Source organism: Pagrus pagrus, assembly GCF_965226575.1.
Source record: "Pagrus pagrus genome assembly, chromosome: 2".
Lineage (NCBI taxonomy): Eukaryota > Metazoa > Chordata > Actinopteri > Spariformes > Sparidae > Pagrus > Pagrus pagrus.
Genome location: NC_140186.1, coordinates 4,730,775 through 4,756,753, shown reverse-complemented (window position 1 = coordinate 4,756,753; position 25,979 = coordinate 4,730,775). Strand labels below are relative to the sequence as shown.

The 25,979-nt window shown below is 41.9% G+C and overlaps 1 protein-coding gene across 3 annotated transcripts in view; it reads left to right on the top strand.

Moving 5' to 3' along the window:
* The window catches only part of cacna1ib (calcium voltage-gated channel subunit alpha1 Ib), a 220,063-nt gene that overhangs the window by 123,811 nt on the left and 70,273 nt on the right, over positions 1-25,979 (top strand). For all 3 annotated transcript variants that reach the window (XM_084340936.1, XM_084340935.1, XM_084340937.1), the window contains 8 exons: positions 1,968-2,310; positions 3,010-3,102; positions 12,393-12,732; positions 12,825-13,219; positions 20,397-20,548; positions 22,508-22,693; positions 24,510-24,627; positions 24,994-25,149. In XM_084340936.1, the coding sequence (XP_084197062.1) occupies positions 1,968-2,310; positions 3,010-3,102; positions 12,393-12,732; positions 12,825-13,219; positions 20,397-20,548; positions 22,508-22,693; positions 24,510-24,627; positions 24,994-25,149 (1,783 nt within the window). The remainder of the gene's footprint in view (positions 1-1,967; positions 2,311-3,009; positions 3,103-12,392; positions 12,733-12,824; positions 13,220-20,396; positions 20,549-22,507; positions 22,694-24,509; positions 24,628-24,993; positions 25,150-25,979) is intronic.

Here is a 25,979-nt window from a genome sequence, read left to right as displayed (position 1 = left end):
CACCTTTTCTGTTAAAGGGTTGGACTTCAAACTGCAGCTGACCGCTGGTCGGGATGGCGTTCTGCTCTAGCTTGAGGGGGGATAAACTCGTCAGTACTCTGTTTTTGCAGTCCGAAGAATATCACAAGCTAAGAAATCATTTTCATGCCACATTTAGATCTAACAGTTTATGCTTGGGAGAAAACCATGAAGTTTTGACAGCCTGCATTTGTTAGTGGAAGAAGACAAAGGGCAGAAGCTAAACATGAGTCGATGCCACATAAATGGGTGAAATCATTGATTCATGAGGCTGAACAGTCGGTCAGACAGATCTCAGAATACCATGACTGCCGATTCAACATGATCAACTGACAACAACAAATATGTGTAGGATACGGTCAACGATGCCGGACACACCAAAAAATCCATGGGAAATGGTCATAGACGCTACGACAGCCCACGATCAGCCTGGTGTGCTTGGGTTAATGTGTTTCCATCACTGTCTCTCTGCCTCTCTCTGTCTGTGTCTGCTGTAATTTTCTTTCAATTTTCACCATTACAAACAGTCCCACTCTCACTATATCTCTCTCTCCATCCTTTCATCCACTCGCCCTCTCTGTCTGCGGCCGTCATACTTACAGTTCAGATCTCACACTGCACAAATGTTGGAAATAGCCTTGAAGGACAAGTGGGTTTCTGCTCTGTTCAAAAATCCTCATAACAAACAAGCATGACTGCACACACACACACACACACACACACACACACTCTCTCTGTGATGGCACGTCTTACTACAAACCTCTGTCTGTGCTTTTTGTGGATGTGGGTAAGAATATCAAGAGCCTTCTTGCATCAGTAGAGATATTTTTGTATCTCAGTGTTTCTGTAAATGCATCAGGAAGATTTTTCTAGTAACCAGACAGAATTACATAACTTTGTTTTAATGGCATATCTGCACAAGCCAGGCTTGAAATTGGTTTCCAAATTTTTTACTGAATACTCATCAAGCACAGTCAGTTTACACCCTGTTTCATTTTGAAGAATATCACAGAGTTTTTACGTGGTCTTCAGTACGAGTCACAAACAGGACTGTACTGCCCTCGCAGTGCGTGTCCTTATGCAGAGCTAGACAGTCAGATAACGGATAGAAGTCCTTCAAAAAAACCACAAGGCCTGACTTTTCTTGTCCTTTAATGAAGTCCTCTATTTTTCCAACTTCTCCGTAAAACTGAAAATTATTACAGAGATAGAAACACAATTTACTTAAACACTGTACAAGTAGCATTGTATGAGTACATTTCAATTAGCATCCATCAATCCACAAAATGAAAAGAGTTAGCATCTACTGAAAGCTAGCAGAGTATATTCACCGAAAACATAACTAATTAGGTCTTAACCACAAAAAATACACAATCACGTAACACTGTTCACATATAATACTTACAGATAAATATTCTCCAAGGCAAAGCGTTGAAAAACTCCACAATGTGATTTCAGCAGTCTGTTTAGCTGTCTGTGCTCACTTTTCTCACCTGAGCATGAGTACTGAGCATGCAACAGAAAAAACACAGCATAGCTGGACTTGACGAACCGAGCGCTCACTCCGACGCGGTTTCTCTGAACCAAAGAAAAGACCACTCACTCTGACGCGGTTTTCTCTGAACCAAAGAACATATACTTTTTAGACCTGCTTAATTATTAACTTATGAACTTTAACATTTTAACATTTTAACCCTTAAGGACAGTACAAGGACAAAGATGACTCGAATTTAATTACTGAAATGTCAGAAGTATACAAACAGGGCTGAACGATGTGCAAAAAAATAATTACAGTCATTACATTTTAGTCACGACTTTTTTAAAATTTATTTTCTCAAAAAATATGTAAAAAATAGTCACGGTCATTGCTGCTTTTTGCAGCTAACTCACATGTTCATTCACATCTTGAGAAAATCACAATCTTTTGTTTTGTTACTCACCACTTCCAGGGCGACAGGCATCAGCCTGCCTCGGCCGTACTACATGCCAGACGAGGACGACGAGCGACCCTTCATCTGCTCTCTGCCAGTCGACAACGGCATCATGTCCTGCACCGACGTCCCGGCCCGCCGCGAGGGAGGAAGGGCGTGCTGCCTCGATAAAGACGACGCCCTGTACCGCCAGTCGCTGGGCCTGAGCCCCGAGCCTCTGAACAATGGGACCGTCAGTGTGGCGGGACTCTGCGTCAACTGGAACCGGTACTATACCAGGTGTCATACTGGGCATAAAAACCCCCACAAAGGAGCCATCAACTTTGACAACATCGCCTACGCCTGGATTGTCATCTTCCAGGTGAGAATTGTAGTAAACTAGGTGCCTGATAACCAGATCAAGAAGTAGACCTCCAAAACTAACTTTGAACTACTTTGAATCGTTTTTCATCGATTCTAATTAATACATTATATCTAATTTATTGAACCAATACATAAACCCAGTTGTAAAAACCAGTCACTGTTTCATGATAGGTTGTGTGTTGGACCATCTCTTGACTTTGAGCAGTTGCAAGGCAACCAGCGGAGCCTCCACACAGCCCACTTAGGCCTCGTGACATAGGGCCAGGGTTTGGAGCCAGAAAAGGGGCCAGCTTCATTCATACAGTTGGCTTAGACATTGCTAGTCCATGGGCAGCCGTGTCCGAGAGATTTGGAGAACTTGTCATCTGTAAATCACTGCTGTATTTGAGCTGAGTGCCAGTAGGCTTTGTGGCCCATGACTGAGCCAGACCAATTTTTGCTATGTGGTTAAATTTATTGCTCCGAGCCAAGAAATAGTCCAGTTCACAACCAGTGGATTATATTTGTTATAAATGCCAGACTGAGCAGGCTAACTGCTTCCCTCTGTAGCCTGTTTTTATTAAGCGTACTAGCTGCCGGCTGTAGCCTCATATTTAATATACAGACATGAGAGTGATCGTCTAACTGTTGGACTGTTCCTGTAGCAGGAGACGATGGTTATTGTTCACTCACTGTCACCTTTCCCCCTCGACTCCAGGTGATCACTCTGGAGGGCTGGGTGGAGATCATGTACTACGTGATGGATGCTCATTCCTTCTACAACTTCATCTACTTCATTCTCCTGATTATTGTAAGTCACACTCAGCACACACACACACACACACACACACACACACAATGGAGTAGTTTCTGCAATAAACCAGTTAACATGCTGTTGAATCTCCTCCGAGCTACAGATGACTGCAACAAAACACTACCGCTCTCTCTCTCCCTTTCTCCCCCTCTCTCACCTACACACCTATGCACACACACGAACAGAAACACACATCACACACACACACACACACCACACACACCCACGGCCGTCGGTGTCAGAGTGAAAGCTGAGCTGAAATCCCTCAAGAATCCCCCTTTTGTTCTGATAAAACACTTTTTAATTCCAATCCTTTAGCTTCTGCCTGTGCGTGTGTGCTGCAGTGGGTGTGTATGCTTTTGTGTGTGAGCGTTGATGCATGTTCCCCTCAGTATATTTCTCTTCAGCCCGTCAGAGAGTATATGTGTGTGTCTGTGTGTGTGTGTGAAAATGTTATCATAATGCAGTTGACTGCCAGTCCTGGTTACTTCCCCGACCCAGGGGCTGTCTTGTCTCTTTATTACACTTTTAATTGCCTGCCTTTAGATTCAGGCACCAGCTCTGCCTCTCCTCTTGACTCGGCATCACTCCCTTCATTCCTCCTTCCATTACTCTCTACATCTGTCAATCTCTCGCTCCTCGCCACGCTTGTCTTTCTAACCTTTTTCCCTGCCATCTATCAACCCTTGCCTGTGCTAACACTTCCTTCCTTCCCTCTTTCCTTCCCCTCTTTCCTTTCATCTCTACCACCTCGCGGCTCCCTTCACCCACTCCCCCTCCTGCCTTCATTTCATCTCCCTCTTTCTCGCTGAGCATCACTCATGTATCTGTCGCTCTAGTCATTATTCGCCGTCGCGCTGAAACACACACATACACTTTCAAACACACCGTCAGTTATTAATACACAGTGAAATATTCTGAAAGTTGAGCGCTCTTGTGGAAGCCTGGTATTCATCAGGCGTGCTGCAGTAGTTTGTGTTACTAGTGCTACACAGTGTTTGGGCAGACATTACTTTCCCACCAACCCCACTGACCTTCTGCCTTTTTTTAAACAGAAGAAATAAAACCCATGTAGTTAATTTATGTGTTTCTGTGCCCAGGATCATAAAAAACTCTATTTCAAATTTGAAATGTACCTTAAAAAGGGAATAATCACAACCTGACATGAGGTCGCTTTCAACCCAGGTATGGTTTGGGGCACCCCGGTAGCTCAGTTGGTAGAGTGTGCCCACAGTGTCCATCGCCGCAGCAGCCCAGGGCTCATATCCAACCTGTGGCCCATGGAAAGGTCAAAAATGTAGTTATATGGAGCAATTATAAGCTTTGCCAAACAGTTGTAGGGTGTGAGAAGGTGCTAATGTGCTAATTTGTCCAAACCAAGGCTAAGTTTCCTAAAATAGGCCAGCTAACGTTAGCGTTACTTTACCACAGGTCAGAATAACTGTTAGCTAAGTACCTTTATGCTAAACCACAGGTAAGTTCAAGTTTTTTTCTGTTGCAACTTTACATGTTTATGTTCAATTTTCTATTTCTGTCTTGTCACAACACTGTGCTCATGCTCTTGTTAGGTTTAGGCACAAAAGACACTTGGCTCGGAAAACATCATTGCTAGAAACGTCCTGAGTTCTCCTTCAAACCACCCACTTCTGTCGCCACAAACATGGCTTGAGATGGCCAGACCTCCTGTCAAAAATTGGGTTCGGTCACCAAAAAGACTGGAAATGTCCCAGCTCTCCTTTAAAACATCCAGTCGCGTCATGCTTACAAATGCCGCAAGACAGACTCGAGCTGAGGTCGCCCGTTTGGCAGCCTCGTCGTTTGTGTTTGTAAGTGTTGTGTCGTCGTAACACCGGTGTTGTTCACAAGTTTATTAACCTGTAGAGAAATGTCCTTAGTGTAACACAGGAGTCTGTGCAGTCATTAATCTACTGAGCCTGATGACAGGCGACACCATTCTCTTGCCCTGACCTAATGTGTGAAACATCTGTTCTCACCAAAGCAAATAGCAGGTACTTGACTTATATCTATGTGTATATTATATCTGCTTATGCTGAACTGCCATGGCCGGCCCAAATAGCTTGGCAAACATCCAAATGCCACGGCCCACTCAGCAGTCTAGCTGCCATCCCTACTTATCTCGCTCCACTAGTCTTAAAAGTAGTGAGAAAGCAAATGTATTGACATACATGCATGGAAAAGGGATGTTTTTCCAACGCTGTTCTCCAGATTTGCTGTAAGACATTATCTCGCCTCTGATCTCTCCATGAAGCCTCCAATACTGCCTCGCTCCAGATGTGAAATAGTAGTTGCCTTTTGATGTGAAAACATCACTGAGGAGGGAGGAGGACAGGAGGGAAGGAAATTACTGAGGACAGTAATGGAGATGGAAAAAGGATGATGAAACGGAAGGGAAAATAGAGGGATGGAAGGAGATGGAGGAGAGAGGAATAACGAGGTGCAAGTGAGCTTAAGAGCGAGGGTGATGAAGAAGGAAGAAGTGGAGCAGCGATGGGAAAGGGATGGACGGATCGCCAACGAGACGAAACCAGGAGGCGATGATGATGGACTGGAGTGTCAGCATGAAATCAGAGAGAGGATTGGAGGACCAGAGAGAGGAAGCAGCTACATGTTGGTCTGCCTCTTTGATCTTAAATGAAATGTTATTAATTAGAGCGAATCCCTCAGCATGTCCTGCAGGCTCACATGGTCGGAGCAGACCCACTGATCACAGCATCGGCTTTAACAGTATGTCACACAAAATGGTTCTGTTTTGAGGGAAGTTTACATAAAATGTGCAGTGAATTTCAGAAACAACAACAGTTTGTTTCATGGTGCATTAAGCTATTAAATAGAAGAAACAGCACAAAATATTAAAATAATGATGAAGAGGGCGGAAAATTACAAAGAAAACAGAATAAACCAGAGGGGAACAGAGAGGGCTTTCATCTGAACTTAATGTCAGAGTGAACTCTGGGAATTAGTGCACTGAAAAGATCATAAACGTACCACAGTCTCCGTTTTCATCCGTTCTTATTAAGCAACCGAAGGGTTTGAATGCTGAGCAGCTGTGTCTTTACATGGTGTTTGTACAAGATCAAAAGAATCACCGGTCAGTTCATTACCAAAGTTCAGCAGCTAACATAAGCGCTTACATTCAGTTCTCAATGTAACACATAAATCTTCAAATCTTAATCTTTGAAAATGTCACAACCAGTAACTTTATTGAGAAACCTGACATCTTAAAATGCATGAGCATATTTCTGGATTTTTACCACTAGGGAGAAAAACACAAGGTTTGTCCTGAGGGTGGAAACCAAAATTATGTATTATCTGTAAGGTCCTTTTTAGGACATCCTAGACAATTTACTGTTGAGTTGGTAGCTTGTAAGGCTCAGTTGCATATTGTTCAACACTTTGCTCAGCTCTCATTCTTAACTGTACTCTCTCATCAGTGCTGTGCAAGTGTTGGACGTTGTCACTTGTTAATCTTTAGGATGTTACATTTGGCACGTTAGCCTCTAACCCTGCTAATACTCAGATATTAATGTTAAGTTCTAATCTTTTGCATTTAATGTAGTATGCAATGTTAGCATCAATCTTAACCAGGGCTCCGACTCTTTCCTACTTTTGATGCATTTTCTGATATTTGACATTTGGTTATGCAGCACTCATTTTTTTGGGCTGCGTGTGACCAGTCTTTCAGCAGTGTGTACACAAATGTGTCCTCTGCCACATTGAAGGACACTCTACTCAACTGAAGTCCTCTGCAAAACAACAAGAAGACACAACAACAGGCATGATGGATCACATGCTGCCTGATTCCCCCTTAATGCAAATGTGTTTGATCCATTAGCTATAGGTAGTCTGGACATGTGCAGTTCAAGGACTTGAGGACTTTTAAGCCTCAGAGCGTCTTCATTTGTCGATGCTTGCCTCTAAGCCGGCACGCCAGAAACTATCTCAAGGGCTCACCGTCCATCGAGGGCTGACTTTAAAGGTCCTATTTGTAAAAAACAATAATAGATTTTTGATTCTCGCTGCCAATTTCTCTAAAAACAGACGCTTTGGGATTGTAGGACGAGTCGGCTGCCAGTTTTTGATGAGATGGGAAACCCAGAGCATCATTATTTGACGAGGTGGAAACGAGACACATAAATCATCTTTTCTTACAAATAGGACCTAAAATTAAAATTAGATCAACATATGAGAGCGCTACCACCAGCGAGGACAGTTGGTAGATGTAAGCAACAAAACATTTTTCCCATCGAGAAAAGCCTTCTGCGACTGCTGGAATTACACCAAAAAGACTGCCTCATCCCTCTCCTCTGAGTGTCTACTTGAGCACAAATGCCAAACATGATCTGAATGTAGTAAATCTCCAGCGCTGAATGTATCTCAAGATGATTATGTTCTAATTCATTCTGCTTAAAACTCTTGTAGTGTTGTAGCATCATCCGTGTCGTTCTCCCCGCAGAGACCAGATCCGACAGTCAGGCTCTTGTCGGCTTTGTTGCAGCACATTTTCAAGGCTCGTCTCACAAACGGACTTACTGGAGGAAAAGTGATTTAAGCGCCACTATTCACATGTTAAAAAGTTGTGTTCTTATCCCCGCTTGTCCTCATCGACACCGACAGTAGGGGAGAGACGGGAGAGAGAGAGGTTTAGGTTGTACGTAGACGCTTTGACAATTTCGCTCACGTACGTTCATGCAGATTAAGTGTGGTAAATTGAATTGAGAGAGAGAGAGAGGGGCGAGAGCGTGATGAAGAGTGAGTGATATGAGAGAGCGCGAGGAGGGGAGCGAGATGAAAACAGTGCCGAGGGAGAGAGGGTGTGACAGATGAAAAAAGCCCGATAAAGATGGAGGGAGTTTGAGAGACGCCGTATACTGATTACCATCGCGTGGAGCAGTTTAGACCAGACGACTCGGTGGAATTAAAGGCTTTTCCGTGGAAAATAGCTTGGCCCTGTGGAATTAAGGTTTAACATCCGGAAATGCCAGCCTCAACCTGTTTTGTTACAGAGCCGCGCGGCGTGATGAGCCTTTTGATTTGACACCCTGTAAGCCGCCTTTAACCTCGTTTATACCTGGTATTAACATTCAGCCCATAGATAGATATGGATACAGACACATCATCGATCCCGTGTAATGTGCCCAACTGTTGCTGTGTTTTTGGCGTATTAGACGGAAACAAACCCACAAAGTACCTGTATGATTTAGCTGATCAATAACTATTTCTACCTTAAGTGCACAGCTGCACACAGAAAAAGACATGTGAGATACCTGATCTGTTCGACAGTAACACCCAGAGATGCTGTCATGTGACATAAGTACTGTGGTACACGTCTGATAAATGGATAATCCCCAAATTCACTTTAGACTCTAGACTTTAGATTTCCCACATTGCAGGAGTGCTTTGTAGTAAATGCTTCAAAGATGTAAATTTGAATCCAAGCTAAAATAAAGTTGTTTGCCATTAACGGTACTTCACTGGAGCTTAAATACACTGCTGAACAATCACTCACTGATGCTCAAAGATGGTGTTATGTAGTGGCCTAACTGTGTGTCAGCTTATAAGGACATTACCCTTCTTTTCATTTGATCTGTTACCCCAGTAAACAGTTTCCCAATGAGGTTATGGTCTCAATCAATCACATTACAATCCGCTCACATACGGCCAATAATAGATTGACACAGTACTTTTAAATTGCTACGAATTGTTACATAGAGCCCCTTTAAAGTGGCGTTATTTTTCTGACTTACTACTGACTGCTACTCAGGGAGCCAGCAGTGACAAAGAAAAGTACATAAACACAGACAAAGGTTTGTTTATTTCCAGCAAACAGTTGCATTTTTTACAAAAACTGCAAACGCTCATTAGCATTCATTCAGAGTCGTCGTGTTTCTGTCCATCTGATGAACTGAATCCCAATGCTGACTCTTACTTTATAGTATTGGGATCTCTATTAACTGCTGAGAACAATACCTTTCTTTAGCTGCTTCAGCTTGTCATTAAATGTGTCCATCTTGCAATCTGGTGCAGGGTAGATAGCAGTTGAAGGTGCTGAAAGATTCCCACCTTTTGTTGCCGGAAAATGGGCTCACCAGAGCGTCAAACCAAACAAAAACATGCCGTGAAACCAAAATAATGACCTAAAAGAGGCTTTAAAACACCGCAGAGTTGCGTAGCTGATGTAACTCCCTGTGTGTTTGTCACTTTCACATTCCTTGTTGAAAAAAAAATTGATTAGTGCAGCTTTGGTATTTTAAAGTCACGGTTATTCGTAGCCAAAATTGGACGCTTGGCTCGTTTTCTCCCTTTAAACTCTCTCTCTTTCACACACACACACACACACACACATATACACACACACACACACACACACACACACACACACACACACACACACACACTGCATTCATTCACTGTCATCCACACATTCTCTTCGCCTCTCACACATAGTCATTATGTCACTTTGCAGCAGACACCAAATCGGCTCACACACACACACACACACACACACACACACACACACACACACTAATCTAATTGTATTTCAGTGGCTCCAGCAGAGTGTGAGTATAAATATTTGATGGGATCAGTGAGGGTGCTGAACGGGCGCTGGGACCCACCGCCTCCCTTTTTTTTTTGGTTTCACGAGTCCACAGAAAGACCGAGCCAGACTGACCACAAATCTCTGCTTTGGATCAATGAAGAGCAGCTACACACACAAAACACACACTGACACACACACTTCTTTCCCCAGCTCGTCCTTAGTCTTTGTCACAGCGGTTTCGGTTGGAGAGCAGAAGGGGGTTATCAGCTTCGCAATCGGTATTGATCACAGCCTAGAGAGCGTTAGACTTCACCCTCCTCTCTGCCTTCTGCCTTTCTTCTCTTTTTTCTTCTCTTCTGCTTCTCCGGGTGACCTTGCCCTTTTTTCTTCTCCCTTCTTCCTCTGTCCTTTTGTATCCGTTTCAACTGCAGTCTCTTTGGAAGAGAGTGAGCCCGCAGCATGCAACACAGCAAACCTCACACCTTTATATTCATACTATTAATAAAAGTTTAAGCAATAGCTGCAAAATAAAAAATCAAGTTGGCCTTTAACCTGGTTTATTTTAGTTAACAATCAAGCACAGGATCCACTTCTAGTTAAATAAATAGAGTAGAAAGAGATGATGAATGAGGGAGTGGGTAAAAAGTAAAGACCTTTTTCCACCTCGACTTTTCGTCTTTGCACTTGTATTCTTAACTATCCCAATTATTTATTTTGCTAACAACCCTTTCATTATTAATGAAGGTAAACCAGGCTCAATGCCAAGTTTCAGTTGTCTTTCCCTTCCACAAGTCCCTCTGACTAGTTATATAAGATGGAGTTGGCCCCATGGTGGCAGGTTTGGACTCTTTCATACAAATATTAATATTAATGCACCCTTCAAATGTCACATTTTTTTAGTCCTGTGAAAGTTTGACAATCACTGTTAGAGATTCAACTTTTTTTAAGAGAGACTTGAACAAAAACGACTACACAGTACCGTCACACTATCAGCAATTACATAAAGCGAGGTCTGGCTGGCCCTAAAAACACTGTGCATGTCTTCTCCATACATCCCCTTTTTGCCCCCAATTTACACATGACTACTGTAGTTGTCTAACCTGGAGACTTGAGTAATAAGGCTGTCTCTGTTGCTAATTCACACATCGTGACTGAAACTTGGGTTTGAGCTGTCACAATACTGTTACGTAAACTTAATAAAAGCACTGTAAATATTTCTGTATTGTAAATGAAGAACTGTGGCTACAAACCAGACTGTTTTGGGGTTTTAAAGTGGTAAATACAACTATAAAAATGGTTATTTACCAAAATTACAGTGTAGCACATTGGCCGGTACAGAAAACAAAGTAGCGTAAAAATGATTTGAATATTACAATATCCCCCACTGGAATAATGTGCAGCATGTGTCTGAATTGTAAGTTGACAAATGCCCTACTACATCGCTCCAAAAAACAAGGTCATCTGATAACACTGCTGCTGTGTAAATGAGCACTAATTGATGAGATTAGTCATGAATTAAAATGTTTGAAAGTAGTGTTTTCTCAAACTCTGTGGGAGAAATATTGAGGCCTCAGAAATTACTCCGATTCTGAGAAAAATGTTTTTTTTAATGTTCAGTTTGGCCAATGACTAAGAATACCATGATATCCATGAGCCTTGGCTTCACTTGCTATGGAGAATAAGTCGGTCAGAGACGCAACTCGGATCTGTGGCTACTCCAAACACTTCTTCTTCTTACACTTTGGGATAAAAAACACACATTTATGAGGCAAATTCATCCAACATTGATCCAGAATTTAAAAGTTATTTGATGGAAACTACAGATTGTCATGTCAGTCATGTCAAAAGTGTAGTTTTTAGCGTCTGCTTACCATTAGCAGCGGATGTGCTGATATTTTAAGCTTGGTGACTGGATATTTCTTTCTGAAAGGCACAGAGCTGATTCATAACCTCACTTTGTATCACATTTCATCTTTTGTTCTGATGATTCACCTTGGTGTTTCATGCCCATACAGTCTGTGTAAGTGCTCCAGCTTTGAGTCATGTAACCTCCACACTGTGGAGAACATGAATCAGATGTTTAACTCTGAGCCAAGGCCGCTCCGAATAGCTTCCTCTACTTTGTAGCTCTATAGAAGGAAGGGATAGCGGCGGGAGCCTAGGTTACATTATGTCAGCTTTCAATGTTAAAAGAGAAAAATCCTACAGGCCTGTGAGACAAATCCTTAAATCACATGAGGTTTCATGATAATACTTCAATCTAACCTTTACCATGATCAGGAAAGAAAGAAGGAAGAGATTTAATCACAGTAGCATCAAGGAAATAAAGGTGTTATAGTCTTAAAAGAAAAGATAGGAGATACAGCTCATTATCTTCAGTGTCTCCACTGAAAACACAACAGCTTTGTGTGCAACCATATTGTACAAAGTGTTATGTTTGGACTTGTCCAGCCAAGTGGGCTAACAGTCTTGAGGTAGCAACAGCTTCACTCCACTGGCCTCAAGCCATCTTGCTGCGAGTTTTTGTATTCAGTGTGATTAGCTGGCAGAAACTGACCGCTCATAGCTCCGATTAGCTACCAGCTCTCAGACTATTTCATGCCAGTGTTTACAAATGTAGCACAGAAAACCATTTCACATTTTGTTTTTTTTCAGTTTATTAATAGTGCGATCACAAGCACGTGGGTCTTAAAAACTGTATCTTCACATATGACTCTCATCCTCCCAGGTGGGTTCCTTCTTCATGATCAACCTGTGCCTCGTGGTGATCGCCACCCAATTCTCAGAGACCAAGCAGAGGGAGCACCAGCTCATGCAGGAGCAGCGAGCGCAGTGTTCGTCCTCCTCCACTCTCGCCAGTGAACCCGGGGACTGCTACGAGGAGCTCTTCCAGCTCGTTTGCCACGTCCTCCGCAAGGCCAGGAGGCAAACCATTGCCTTTTTCAACACCCTGCGGGGGAAACCCCGGGGCTTTCGGGGCGTTGGAAGAGGTAGAGGAGGAGGAGAAGGGAGGGAGAGGAAGGCCAATGGAAGGGAAGGACGTCAGAGGAGAGGAGTGAGGAGGCACGGTATGTAACTGCATTAACATATTCAGACAGTAGTGTGAGGATGGATGCTTGACACACTGACCCTTTGACATCTTCCGTTGGCACCATTTCAGGTGCACCCTGTCCTCACCATAATAGGCCCGACCACGCCTCACCCATGGCCCTCACCGCGGCCTCTGCCACCCACGGCTGCCCTCAGTGTGCCGCTGCCCTGGCGCTCGCCGACGGAGTGGGACCGGTTCGCAGCGCAAATGACGAAGCAGAGGAGGGAGCTGTGGAGGAAACGGACAGGGAGGGGGTACAATCTGGAAATCAGGAGAACGGCAAGAAAGGCCAGAACGGGGCAGGGAGACGCGGGGGATGTAGTCCTAAGATCAGATGCAGGGAGCTGTGGCACAACACGAGGATGAAGCTGTGGGGAATCGTGGAGAGCAAGTACTTCAACAGAGGCATCATGATCGCCATCCTGATCAACACCATCAGTATGGGCATCGAGCACCACGAGCAGGTACAGACAGAGCTCATGTTGAATAACTGTCTTTTCTTTGTCTTTACGTCACAACTTTTCTCTTTCTCCACTTTCATTTGCGACATTCTCTGTTAGTCCTTCCCTTCCACAGCTTTCTGACTTTTCATCTATTCAATCTATTTTTTTTTCTAGTATTGCAAATGAATTATTACCAGCATTACCAGCCGCTGGTAAAGTTTTCACTTTGTGAGTCTGTGTGTGTGTCATCAGGATACTCCGACATGTAGCTAGGGGAATTGCACTGGATGACCCACTCAGCTACAGCCTCTGTCTGTTTGTGGACAGATTGTTGTCAATGATTTCAAAGAACTATTGAGGCAGGAAGTCAAAAGCGGCCATCGGCTCCCCACTTTAGAGTAGTAGTCAAAATGATGGCCTCCCAACCATGTAAGATGCAGTCGTGACACTGTACAGGTGTGTTTCGCAAAATGTTTTTGTGCTGGAATTCCTGTCCATGACCGGAGCATGAATGAATGATACAGCCATCAATCCAACAGAAAGAAAATAATTATGTGAGCTGATTTTGTAAGTTCTCTGCAAGAAGTTGTCTGTAAAGTTCAGTCGAAACAGTTCACAGGTTTCCGTTTTTGCTTTATAAGAAAAGAAAAACTCAATCAAAACATTTTTGCCGCTTTAATGCAATCAAGGTGTCTGTATTTGGTCTTTTCATACATTTTTCTTTAAGAAAAATATAGAATATTCAGTTTTTGTAAACATTTTCCGTGATTGGCTTATTACAGCTTTTCATTATCATCAGTTATGTGACTTAATTATATCAACAGCTCCTCAGGCCGCTGAGAGAAAAAATATATAAATAACGAGAACCCAATTAGAAACATTCTTGGCTTCTTTAACTTGCAGAGAAACAAACAACAGAAACAACACTCAGAGGAAGGATCTGTTCATTAGTGATAATGTTGGAATGAATATATTGCAGTTGTTTTATTTAATTTTGTGTGTTTATATTTGCTTTATTGCTGCTGATTCAGCATGCACTCGCAAGCTAACAATGTAAATGCATACATTTAACATCCATAGCTGTTAAAAACAAAGGATTTGCCTGTTGAGTACTCTACAGATGAGCGAGCTGCAGCCTCTCCCTCCATCTACAGTTGTTTTAGAGTGAACAGACAACCATGATGCTTGCAGTGTGACACCACAGTCTCCTCCAGTGTCACTTCCTGTCACTCAATGTCCACACTCCTCCGCAACGTAAACTATATATTCTTTCTCCTGCACATACATCCCTCTTCCTTACATGTCGTTTCCTCCCTCTGCCTTTATAATGCCTATAATATAATATGAATCTGCAGCCAACAGGAAATACATGCCTCCACTCAGGTTAGGCAGCAGGATATAGCTACAGCCACCAAAACATTATCATACCTCAGGTTGAGATAACACTCACCCAGATCCCAGAGCGAAAGAAAATGATGCTTCATGCTTTCTTTTAACTTCAGCTTATTTTGTTCCCCCCTGTTCCCTGTCGCCCTGCTTTGTACACTCTTTGTCTTTCTATCAATATTTCTCGCTCTTGCTATACCATCGCCCACTCACGCCTGCCACCGCCGCAGTGGTGGGTCGTCTCTCATCTCAGGGGCAGCTAAAAATAGAGAGAGACTGAACTAGAGAGGCAGACAGAGGCTCTGCCTTTTAATGGGGAGGAAATAGCGAGCTGGTATGTCTGTGGTTTTCAACGCCTGTTTAGCGAACCGGAGTCAAGCCTCCCTCTGTTTGAACAGCGGTATCAGAGGCTTAATGTGTCTCATCGCTCTGATCCTCATCCAGTAGAGAGGCGCTTCCACCTGTCCCGCTACACCTGTAGTGTGGGAGCAACAGATAACCAGTGTCGGAAAATCCCAGCCAAATGCTTTTTTTAAGTTTCTGGCTTGTAGCAGGTGTGATTCAGGCCAGCAGGCACTGTAACAGGCAACCAGACATAATTTGGAAAGTGTGTTTCATTCCAAAACAAACCTATTTTTTCCTGAAAGAGTGTTAGATGTTTTTTTTGGGATGTCCCCAGCACTTTTTTAAAGACACATGTTGTCATAATTGAATTAGAACTATAACAAAGCAGCTCAACAACTGACTTTCTCTGCATTCTCTAATTAAATGCTGAAATATTATAATAAATAATAAATGCTGAGGACCTCGACAATAAAGAGCAAAAGTGTAAGGAATACATTATATGTTTTAACGGCCATGTTTATTTGCTCTCACATAAGCTACAATCGTTAGTTTGCCATGCTAACTAGCATACCCATTAGTTAATTACAGATAAGGTTTAAAGAAAAGAAATACACTGTAGGTTTCCCTACTGACTACGGAGGAACAAAAGTTTGACCGTGCAGTGTTGGAAGTGCAGAAGTGACACCAACTGACAAAGACAAAGACTTAAATACAAAGGGACTAGTTAACAAATGAAATACAGGTAAACAGGAAAAAAGGTGGGAAAAAGATGAAGAAGTGTAAAGAGAGAGAACCTACAAAATAAAACTATTACTATTAAATAACTGAACCTAAAACCCATGTGTCGCCATGAAGTGCATATTAAAAACCGTTTTAACAAGATTAGTTGGGATCATTTATAAGTCAGCCAGGGACAGCATTTTCATCCCACTCATGGATCTGACCTTAATTTAATTAGCTAGCTAGCTATAGCTGATAAATCCTGCTTGTGACTTGTCAATTCAGCTCGGAAAATCAACGGCCATAAATGAGAAGCCTGCATTTGTCTCTATTTGCTTTTGTTTAAACAGTTATTACAGATTTTTGAGCTGTAAATCTGCCACCATGTTGTTGTAAACTTCATGTGCCAAGCACAAATAGAAATCTAGGGGTCTAGTCAGGGTCAGGGGGCTGGGACATTTTTGTATACACTCAGGTGTGTTCACAGAAATGATCTCATTTAATTTCATTTACATGATTACAAGGAAACTGTTCTGATACTCTGACATGGGATGTTGTGAATGTTAAGAAGTATTTTCATAGAATCAAGACAAAGTTTGAAATGATTTCCATCGGCGCCGAGAGCAAAACTCAAATTGTTCTCCACAACACAGTTATGATCATTATTCTTGGGACGCAGTTGTCACAGCGCTCAGTCATTGTCTCAGGAGGGACATTAGATGCTACAGTGGCATCATGTGTATCACTGAAAAATACAAGGCTACATCTCCCATCGAACAGGATGGATCGCTGGAATGAGAAAAACACTTCAGAGACTTCAACAGCTGTTTGGGAATTAATAATGCAACGGCGTGATGGGCACTTTGGAGATTTGACAGGGATGGATGGAGATCAAACAACACTGCTAAACGATTGTCGTTCTCTGCCAAAATATCAAGATTAAAACAGAAGGAAATTACTGTATTGATGTTGCGGGGGCAACCGTGGTTGCAGTCAAAATATTCAACACCTACGTACTTTAGTTTCTGATCTTTTTTAGGAATGGCTGTCGCATACAAATAGAAATCACAGCAGAAACCAAACATATTTGGTAATCATGAGCAGAAGTAGGTTAGAAAATTCAAAAGCAGAATCATATTTGGGTTTTGGCAGAAAATAAATTAATCCACAGAAAACAGTTAGATGTCTAAGAGTGGAAAAAGAGGGCAATACACAAGGATATACTGCAACCTTGCATCTAAGATATATGTTGTGTTAAATGTTACCTTCCAACCCTCCCTGAGGATTATTGAATTATCAATAACCAGCAGGAAAAGCCTTAATAAGATGGCTTTGTCTGCTTTAGCCAAAGTTGCTTTTGAAACATAAAACATAAAAAAGAGATTTGATAAGAAATGTTTCCTCTGAACCGGACACGAATGAGTGTACATCACTGTTTATAGCATTGGTAGAGGGAGGAACTCGGGTTTGTTATGATTTCCATTATCACATTATTGAAATTTATGCGCGATATTACAGCAGTGGCTTTGGATTGTTGACTATCACAGGAATGTTACATCAGTCAGGTGAAAAGGTGTGGCACTAACAGGGCTCAGTCTCACTGTGCATCAGATGCTAAAAGCATTGCTGAACTGAAGAGGTTCAAGAGGCTGAGCTTGTTGCAAAAAGTTGAGAAAATTGTCCAAAATATGAGATCATCACAGGAATGTCACATTATGAAACACAACACCGGTTTGTCTTTACCTTCCAAAATGACCCACTAAGCCTTTTCAAAACATGATTCATGTGAAAATCTCCCAGGAGTGTGAAGGTTTACTGGCGATCCAGTCAGGCTGGCAGCTATGGACCATTTCTATCTGCTTTCATCTCTCCATTATATATTAAAGGAATAAATAAACACATGTTTTTACCTGTGTTGCTGGTAGTTGCTACTCTGAGGAAAATGGAAAGCTATCCAAAGGCTCAATCCCAGTTCCAATTCGTATCTCTGCCCCTCATATAACAATGAAATATGTCAAAATGCAGGACTGTCTTGCACAAATCAGCTATAACAATGTTACCTCGGCTAGCTAGCTAGTCAGCTGCCGAGACATCAGCAAACTAGTAGCAATTGCTGTATGCTTGTTATAAAGAAATGGACCATAATACATTGAGTTCTCAAAACCCTCAGGGTCATGCAGCTCTTCACCCTACCCCTCTATCCCAACGGAAATCCATTTATATAATACCTCCAGGCAACAATGTGAAAAATAGAGGGTTAGGGCTAAGAGAAGGGTGTATTGGGACCAGGTGTCCCAACAATTATGCCACCTGGAAACACTGGGGAGAGAAAAGTTGTCCATTTTAAGCCACGCGTCAGAATATCAGTGACGTTTGATACTAATCAGACCAGAGCAACACAAGCGACCCTGCTCATTCTTTTGTACAGCTGCTGATGAATTGTTTTCAAATGTGCTGTTGAGACAGTAATGAAGGACTTGGTAAGCAGAATGACCTCTCTGCATCTGCATTTTAAAAACCATAGCAATGCTTATTTTGTGTCAGCCAAATTACACTTGATGGGCATTTAAGGGTTAACGCTGTTTGGAAAAGAGTTTGTTACCCTTGTGAGGTTGGCTTTCCACATTGGGCACCATTGTTTTTCCAGATGTTGGAACATTACATTGTATTTAAAGTGGGTTTTTCACATATCCCCAGTCTTCTCATGATATACCATACATCAGTCGACCGGAAAACACAGGTCTTTAGATCTGTTCCCAGGTCTGCAGTAATGAGACAGCAGTAATGGATCTCCAGGGCCTGCCGACACGATTTGGCTGGTCTGCAAACAGCGGTCAGCCGTCACATCGTTACCGACACTGGTGGGCACGCATCATTAGCCCGTGTTTTTATACAGCTAAACACTCATTAGTACCAACAAACACACACACACACACACACACAGATAGACATGTAAATGCAAAACACTGAGTTCTCATCGATTCTGGAGCCGCGAAATGTCAGAAGCGTCACCGCTGGAGTTACAGAGGAGCTCTGTGGAATAGTGATGTGCTGGAAATCATGATCGTGCCAAATTTAGCTCTTTGTGTGTGTGTGCATGTGTGTGTTCTTCCTATTATTGAGTAAAACCAGACAGAAAGAGAGAGAGGAACTCAAACGGTGACAACTGAAAGGACGGACATTGATGCACATTAACGACGCGGCACTGACAGCATGTAAAAGAAACTAAAACATGTATTGAAGGCAAAAAATAAATGCATCCAACAGTTCCTGCCAATGTTCACATGTTAACAAAGACCGAGTACTGGCAGTGTGTTCAAGTGCTATTTTTATCATTCTCACAGTAGATTAACAAATGCTTCGATGGTGTAACTTCCAGAGTTAAATGGATGCACACTGACATCAAAGCTATCAAAAGTGTCTTTCCATTGGCCTCCAGGGTGGAAGGAGTAAACTGTCGCACCTGTTTTAATGGCTCCGTATGCAACATCCATAATTGACGACAAAACGTGTCATGTTTTGTTTGCCTGCTCGTTGCTGCTGTGCTGTGAGGGAGCGGACAGTAGGGATGTGAACATGCAGAGCAGACAATGTTTGAACAACATACCGACTGCTTGTCAGTATATTTGTCGGTAATCTTCTAAGATTTCAGCTAACAAATACAGTTTCAGAGTACTCTTCACCGACATTAATGCAGCTGTGTGTGTTAAAAGCTCGTGTCCTTCTCCTTGGCCTTTCCACCATTCGATCCACGGTGAGAAAAACGGCTGATAACTACAGAAAGTGAAAGGAAAGCAAAAGAAAGAACGAAAAACTAAGACTGAACCGTGTGCGGTCTCCTTTTACTTCTCAGTTTTTGCCAGAAACATCTGCTACCGATGTGTGTGTATATTGTGTGAGTGACACTAGATGATTATTTCCTCTAACTATTGATTTACTGGGACTGCTTGTTATCTGTGGATGTATGACTAACAGGACCAAGATGTTCCTGCAGATAATGTCCACACTCACATTTTATTTCCCCCGTTTCTTTGTTGTACTACTTTTCACTTTCTGTCCCATTACCCTGCTTCCATCCTGTTCCTTCAGCTTTCAACTTTTTCTGCCTTCACTTTTTGTGTCTCATTTTTTTTTTCTAAACCAAATCCAGAGATGTTCAGTCAAATAATAATTGCACGGCTGGTACATATGCCAAAACAGTTTGATTATGCGCAGTAGTGTTTCTCCCACTGGCTCTGCCTCTGCCTCCCACCGTAGACTTTACATTGTGATGACGTCACAGATTTGGAAACCGCCTTTGTCTGCTCGAGGAACATTTTTACAAGCATAAAACCTCCATGATTCAAAAAATCAATAATATGCAGAGTCAAACTTGACATTGTTTGCAATTTGAGGTGTCCTGTCAGCAGTTTCACAGACAGCTCTACTATAATGGTGGTCACAGGGGAAGTTTTTGCTTCAATACTGCGAGTGGCCACTTGACACAAATAAATTAGAAGCAAAGCTGAGCAGCACCACTGTATCCAGGTCTAAATAATACATTCATAATTTAAAGGCATGACCGTGTCTGGCAAACTGATCAACCGCTTGGTAGGTTGTTCTGTTTGACCAGCACTTTTCATCTATTGCCAATAACAAGTCAACACTTTGCATCGTGCTTAAGTTCCTTTTTCGTTCTTATTGTGCTTCTTCTTTTCTTCTATCTGATGTCTGGTTAACTTATTTCTCTTCCTTTCTGTTCTGTCAGCCAGAGGAGCTCACAAATGTTCTGGAGATCTGCAACATCGTCTTCACCAGCATGTTCTCTTTGGAGATGATCCTCAAGATCACTGCATTCGGCTCCTTTAGTTACCTGAGAAACCCCTACAATGTCTTTGATGGAGTCATCGTCATCATAAGGTAACAATATAAATATCCTGATTAGACAGAATTTTGGCAGACTGAGGGGAAAGCAGAGAAACGGCTTTGTGGAGGACAAAAATATAACGTGTCTGAAATATTGACTGGTGAAATAGAGGTAGCATACTTTTTTGGTCTGCCAGACTGTTCTGGAAAGAGATCCCGCACTTGAATTATTTATGTCACTCTTTGTCAAATTGTCATCTGCGTTCTATGTTAGTTGAAATGTACCACCTGTATGTATTTGGATGCCAAAGCGTCAGACAGCAGCAAACAGGTTTTGTCTTTTGTTGCGTATGCCTGGAGCCTCAGGTGAGTGGCTCTGCCTTTGATCTGTTCGCGTTTTTTCCAATTCATCTGGCTGAGCGCCTTTGTCTGTGATCCCCATTATAATCCGGAGATCAAATACACATCAAAGCGAGTAAAACCGAACAAGATCAAATGTGCAGCCCGTCACAGAAGATACATATTGATTGAACATATCTATATCTGTCTTCTTATCTCTCGCTCCACCACCAATTTCCATCTCTTCATCTATCTGAATGTCCTCAGCTAGTCATTCAGAGCCGCTCCGTAAATGTGCCCCCATCCAATCTTTGCCGATGCAGAGCCGATGCTATTTTGATGTGTTGAGCGGAGTCTTTGATAAGTACCTCCATTAGAGGACACATTTCTTTAAAGCCAGGTTCTCCTGCAAGGAAGGGTTGTCCACTCATGATAAATACCTACCAGAACTCCAAAGAAAGATAAAACTTCTGTGATCCCTCTTCTGTAGTTGTTCTGCAGCAACAAACAGCAATTAAGAAGCTCATTAAGTATTTAAGCAAGCGCTTGATTTATAATGTCCAAAACGTAAGCAGCACCGTAAGGGGACACATTCATTACTGCGAGATAAGATAGACAAAGTATTCCTTAAGTTGTCCAAGAGTTTAAGTTGTTTTAGTTTTTTTTAGAAAAAGAAAAGGACTTCGAGTTCTAAATACGAATTAATGCCATGATGATTCCTTTTTACATTGACGAACAAAGACGAACATTATCACTGATGACTGTCCATCATGACAGTATGCAGTGACCATCTGTTTTGCTGTGAGCAATGATCTTAAAACCAAAATAAAATCAGCACTTCACATTCATCAGTGAGCGGTTGATGATCACTCCCTCTTTGTGGTAGATCACTCAGGACTTAATTGCTGTGGAAACTAGACTTCTACTTTCATTTCATCAGGCAGCATTATTATGTTCTCTGGTATCACAGATTACATGTGATTCAACCACTTGAACTAACCATCAACAGATGGTTTGTTACACCAAACCATCTGAGAAGACACTGCTAGAAACTGTTCAGAAAATACTTGGCAGGTGATTGGATGAACCATCCATCACCGTCATTGGTAGTAGAGAAGCACTACCAGCAGCAGAGATAGGAAGGCCTTCAGGCTATTTGCTCTTCTTTTGATTAAATAAACACTTCTCATACAGTTCTGATACAAGTGATGTTAAAGCAGCATCTGTGCTAACCTCTTGAGGAGCCACCATTGTTGTTTTCAAACCAGTAGTCGCTTCTCTCGCTGGTTGTCACATCTAAAGTCTTCAGCCAAACGCACATAGGCCTGGTTAGAATGATTAGCAAGACCACACGTTCAAATGATCTTGTGAATTAGATTAAACTAGAAAACTAATTTATGTTACTTGCTGCTGTAAAAAAATTGTCAAACTCGCTTCTTGTGGGCAATCAACATCTGGAAATGCAGCCCAGTGTCCTTGAATTACGCTCACATTGGATGAATCTGCACCTTACATGAATCTCTATGGTGTTGTATCACTTGGTGATGGAGTAAAACAGGAACTTTGAATGAACTCTTATGTAAATGTTATAGATTACTAGATAGATACTTTAAAATGTCAGAATTTAGTAGTTTTTCTCTTACATCGCTTTGTTGTACGTGTTTCTCTTCTCAGTGTGTGTGAGATCGTCGGACAGTCCGACGGCGGTTTGTCTGTGCTGAGGACCTTCAGACTGCTGAGGGTGCTGAAGCTGGTGAGGTTCATGCCAGCTTTGAGGAGACAGCTGGTGGTCCTCATGAAGACCATGGACAATGTGGCCACGTTCTGCATGCTGCTCATGCTCTTCATCTTCATCTTCAGGTAAGATTAAGCATACAGTTTAACATATGTGCTGTATAAGGACATCTATGTCTGTTGGTGTTTCTTTTGAATGCAGATCACAAATGACGAGACAATCAGTCCATACTTGAGCACTGTACTGAGGCATGGAGATTTTCTTTTAACAGTGTTTTTACATGTTTTTCTTTTTTACTTTTTTTTGTTGGCTGTTGTTTTTTCAGGGAGATGACTGAGAGAGAGGGAGATCATTGTTTCATCCAGCTTTTATCTGTGTTTATATGTGCTGGCCTTTTCTTTTTTCAAGTCCTGCACACCTGCTTAACAGCTGCCATCGAAGCGCAGAAGGTCACCGTGTTCCTTCGCAGCCATTAACCCTGGGGGCAAAATAACGAGCAGACACTTAAAGATCTGGTTAGAGTTTAACAAGCAAACACTTAAAGAACTGGAGCAACGTAACAAGCAGACATTTGAAGGCTCGCAGGCAAGACACAGCGGTGCTCTGAAGGCCTAAAAGGGTTTTCAGTGAGCGATCAATGGCCGCAGTCCTCATCGTCTTTGTTTTCCTTCCTCTAAGCTTCACTCTCCACTTGAGCCAGTTCTCGTTTTTTAGTTTTTGAAGCTGATGTGAGAAGAAGTGACCCTGAGTTCATCGAAATACACACTCAACCGATTTGTGTGTTCAGACACACACAGGGTCAAGTACAAGCACTTATTTTGATTTTTATTTGACGATGATGATTATTATTTGATGATTATTAATGTGCCTGAGGAACTATTATTATGAAATGGCTGTGTTCTTTATGTTGGTGTCACTTTTGAGGTGGTGAGTGTAAGGGTTCCTCTTTAAGTGTCCCATCCCATTAACATCTTCTCATGTCATGTTTGCTTTGTCAGTGTAACTGCTGATTACAACAGGGAGGTTTTACTACTAATGGTTTTCACATTGTAAAAAGGGTCTTGGATACCCTCGAAGGTATTATTATAAATAAGTATTGTCTATAAATGTTTTGCAATTAAGTGCACATGGAAATACCCCTTCCATTCCTTTTAAATGTTTAGTGAGGTACCTTACAGTGGCAACATAGCCATTGGAGTAAATTATATCTTATACAATCAGGTTTTAGTGTTCAGTCACAGTCAAACATTTACATTTATGTCAATTATCCCAGCAAGAAAATGTTTAGCTGCCAGGGTACAAAAATAAGTGATGACACACCGAGCTGCATATCAAAGGCAGAATTTATTCCATAAGAAGCAGTTTAGACAAAGAAAAGCCTTAAAGGGTAACTCAATTATACACTTTAAAGTGTGTTGACAGGTCTTGGTGAGTACCACTCTATATGTGAAAAAAAGAAGTAAGCCTTTTGTGGCTCCAGAGGAAGCTCAATGCAATCTGCTAAATTGCCTCCAGTGAGTTCACTCAGTGGCTAAGTTGCATTTTGGGTAGTGTAGATGCCAGGTTTGGAAGGAGAAGAAGAATGCATGAAATAAAAAAAGGCTACATCTCTGGTTCTGCTGTATTGATTTTGATCATATGTTTGTAAACTGTCCATAAAGAGTGCAATGATTGGCCAGTGGACTACTTTATAAAACCTAGTGCCTACATTACCCACAATTCAACTAGCCACCGACATCACTGGAGGACAGATGACATGCTACTCCACAAGACCCCAAAACACACTTAAATGTATACAATTTGTTTGCTAAAAATCAACCTATTCATCAAAGAGTCTGCAAAGATCCATCTTTAATTGCTACCCCAGTACGACAGATGATCCATTTTCTGTGCATACGGTATGTTAATATCATCAGAGGCTCTGCTGTTGTTGTGTTACAGTATCCTGGGGATGCACATCTTTGGCTGCAAGTTCAGTCTCAAGACAGAGACCGGTGACACAGTACCAGACAGGAAGAACTTTGACTCCTTGCTCTGGGCCATTGTAACTGTTTTCCAGGTAATCAACGTATCACAGTTTGGAGAAGCATGTAGACAAACTTACTAGCACATTTTTACACTTAGGACCTACGTGTCTCTATATACGCTGATGATGTGCACATATTCTTTATATTTAATATCTGCAGAAATTGTATACGTTGCTTGCACAGCAGTGACATTGCATTTTACTACTTGCATTAAACACCAATCTCTAATATTTTAAGTGCAACAAATGCTTTAGAAGCATACTAGAACTCTGTGGTGGAGTGATAAGGAGACTGTAAACTTCAGTAAGTTGTATTTGGTTTGATATTAGTTAATAAATTGTGTCTACTTGTGTACTATTAATGTCCCATATGTGTGTTTATCTTTGTAATTCTCTCAGATTCTGACCCAGGAGGACTGGAACGTGGTTTTGTACAACGGCATGGCAGCAACTTCACCAATTGCCGCTCTTTACTTTGTGGCCCTCATGACCTTTGGAAACTACGTCCTCTTTAACCTGCTGGTGGCCATCTTGGTTGAAGGTTTTCAGGCAGAGGTAAGGACACACATGCCACATGGCTTCAAACTGCAGGGTGCAAGCTTGTTTACCCAGTTCCATTGATGATTGAGATGGCCGGGCCAGGTTTGTTTATCTTATTCATCGCTATCCTTTTAAGAATATTAATAGGTTCAGTGTGAATCGAAAGAGGTGAACAGTACAAAGTGAAACATTCAAGATTCAAAAACAGAACTGAAAAGAAGTGCAGCAAATCAACAAGCCCTTACCTCTAACTTATTCCAAATAATTAACCTTTTTTTTTTTTTAACTAAACAACAACCTGTACATTGACAGTGTCAAACAATGCTTAAAGTTGACTGTGATTTACATAAACTTTCAAACTTTGACAGTTCTTCTATGTTTAGACTGTCTCCATCCATCCATCCTTTCATTCTGCTCACAGTGTCCTCGTCCATGGACAGCTGACATCCATCTGTCTGTGTTTCCCAAAGACTAAAGACTTTAACCTTTGCCAGTGACCTTCACAGCTAAAATAAGCCCGGGCTCTTGTGTCCTGCTGATTTTCATAATCACAGAACTGAGCAGACTGACACGCATGGAGTTACTAATAATGAAGCACTCTCAAATCCTCAAATACACCAAATGCGTATGGACTAAACCCCTAGACACTCATGTACAATGTGGTCTTTGCATTCATTATTCTTCAGTGTTTAGTTGGGAATGGCACGTCTTGTATGGGTGGGGAGTTTTTGTTAGGACAATTCAGGGCAGAAGCAAGTTATAAAAGACAATACAGAACAATTGCAATCAATGAAGTTGATTAACAACCCTCATTAGCCACAATAACACGCTGTGTTATCTTGTGT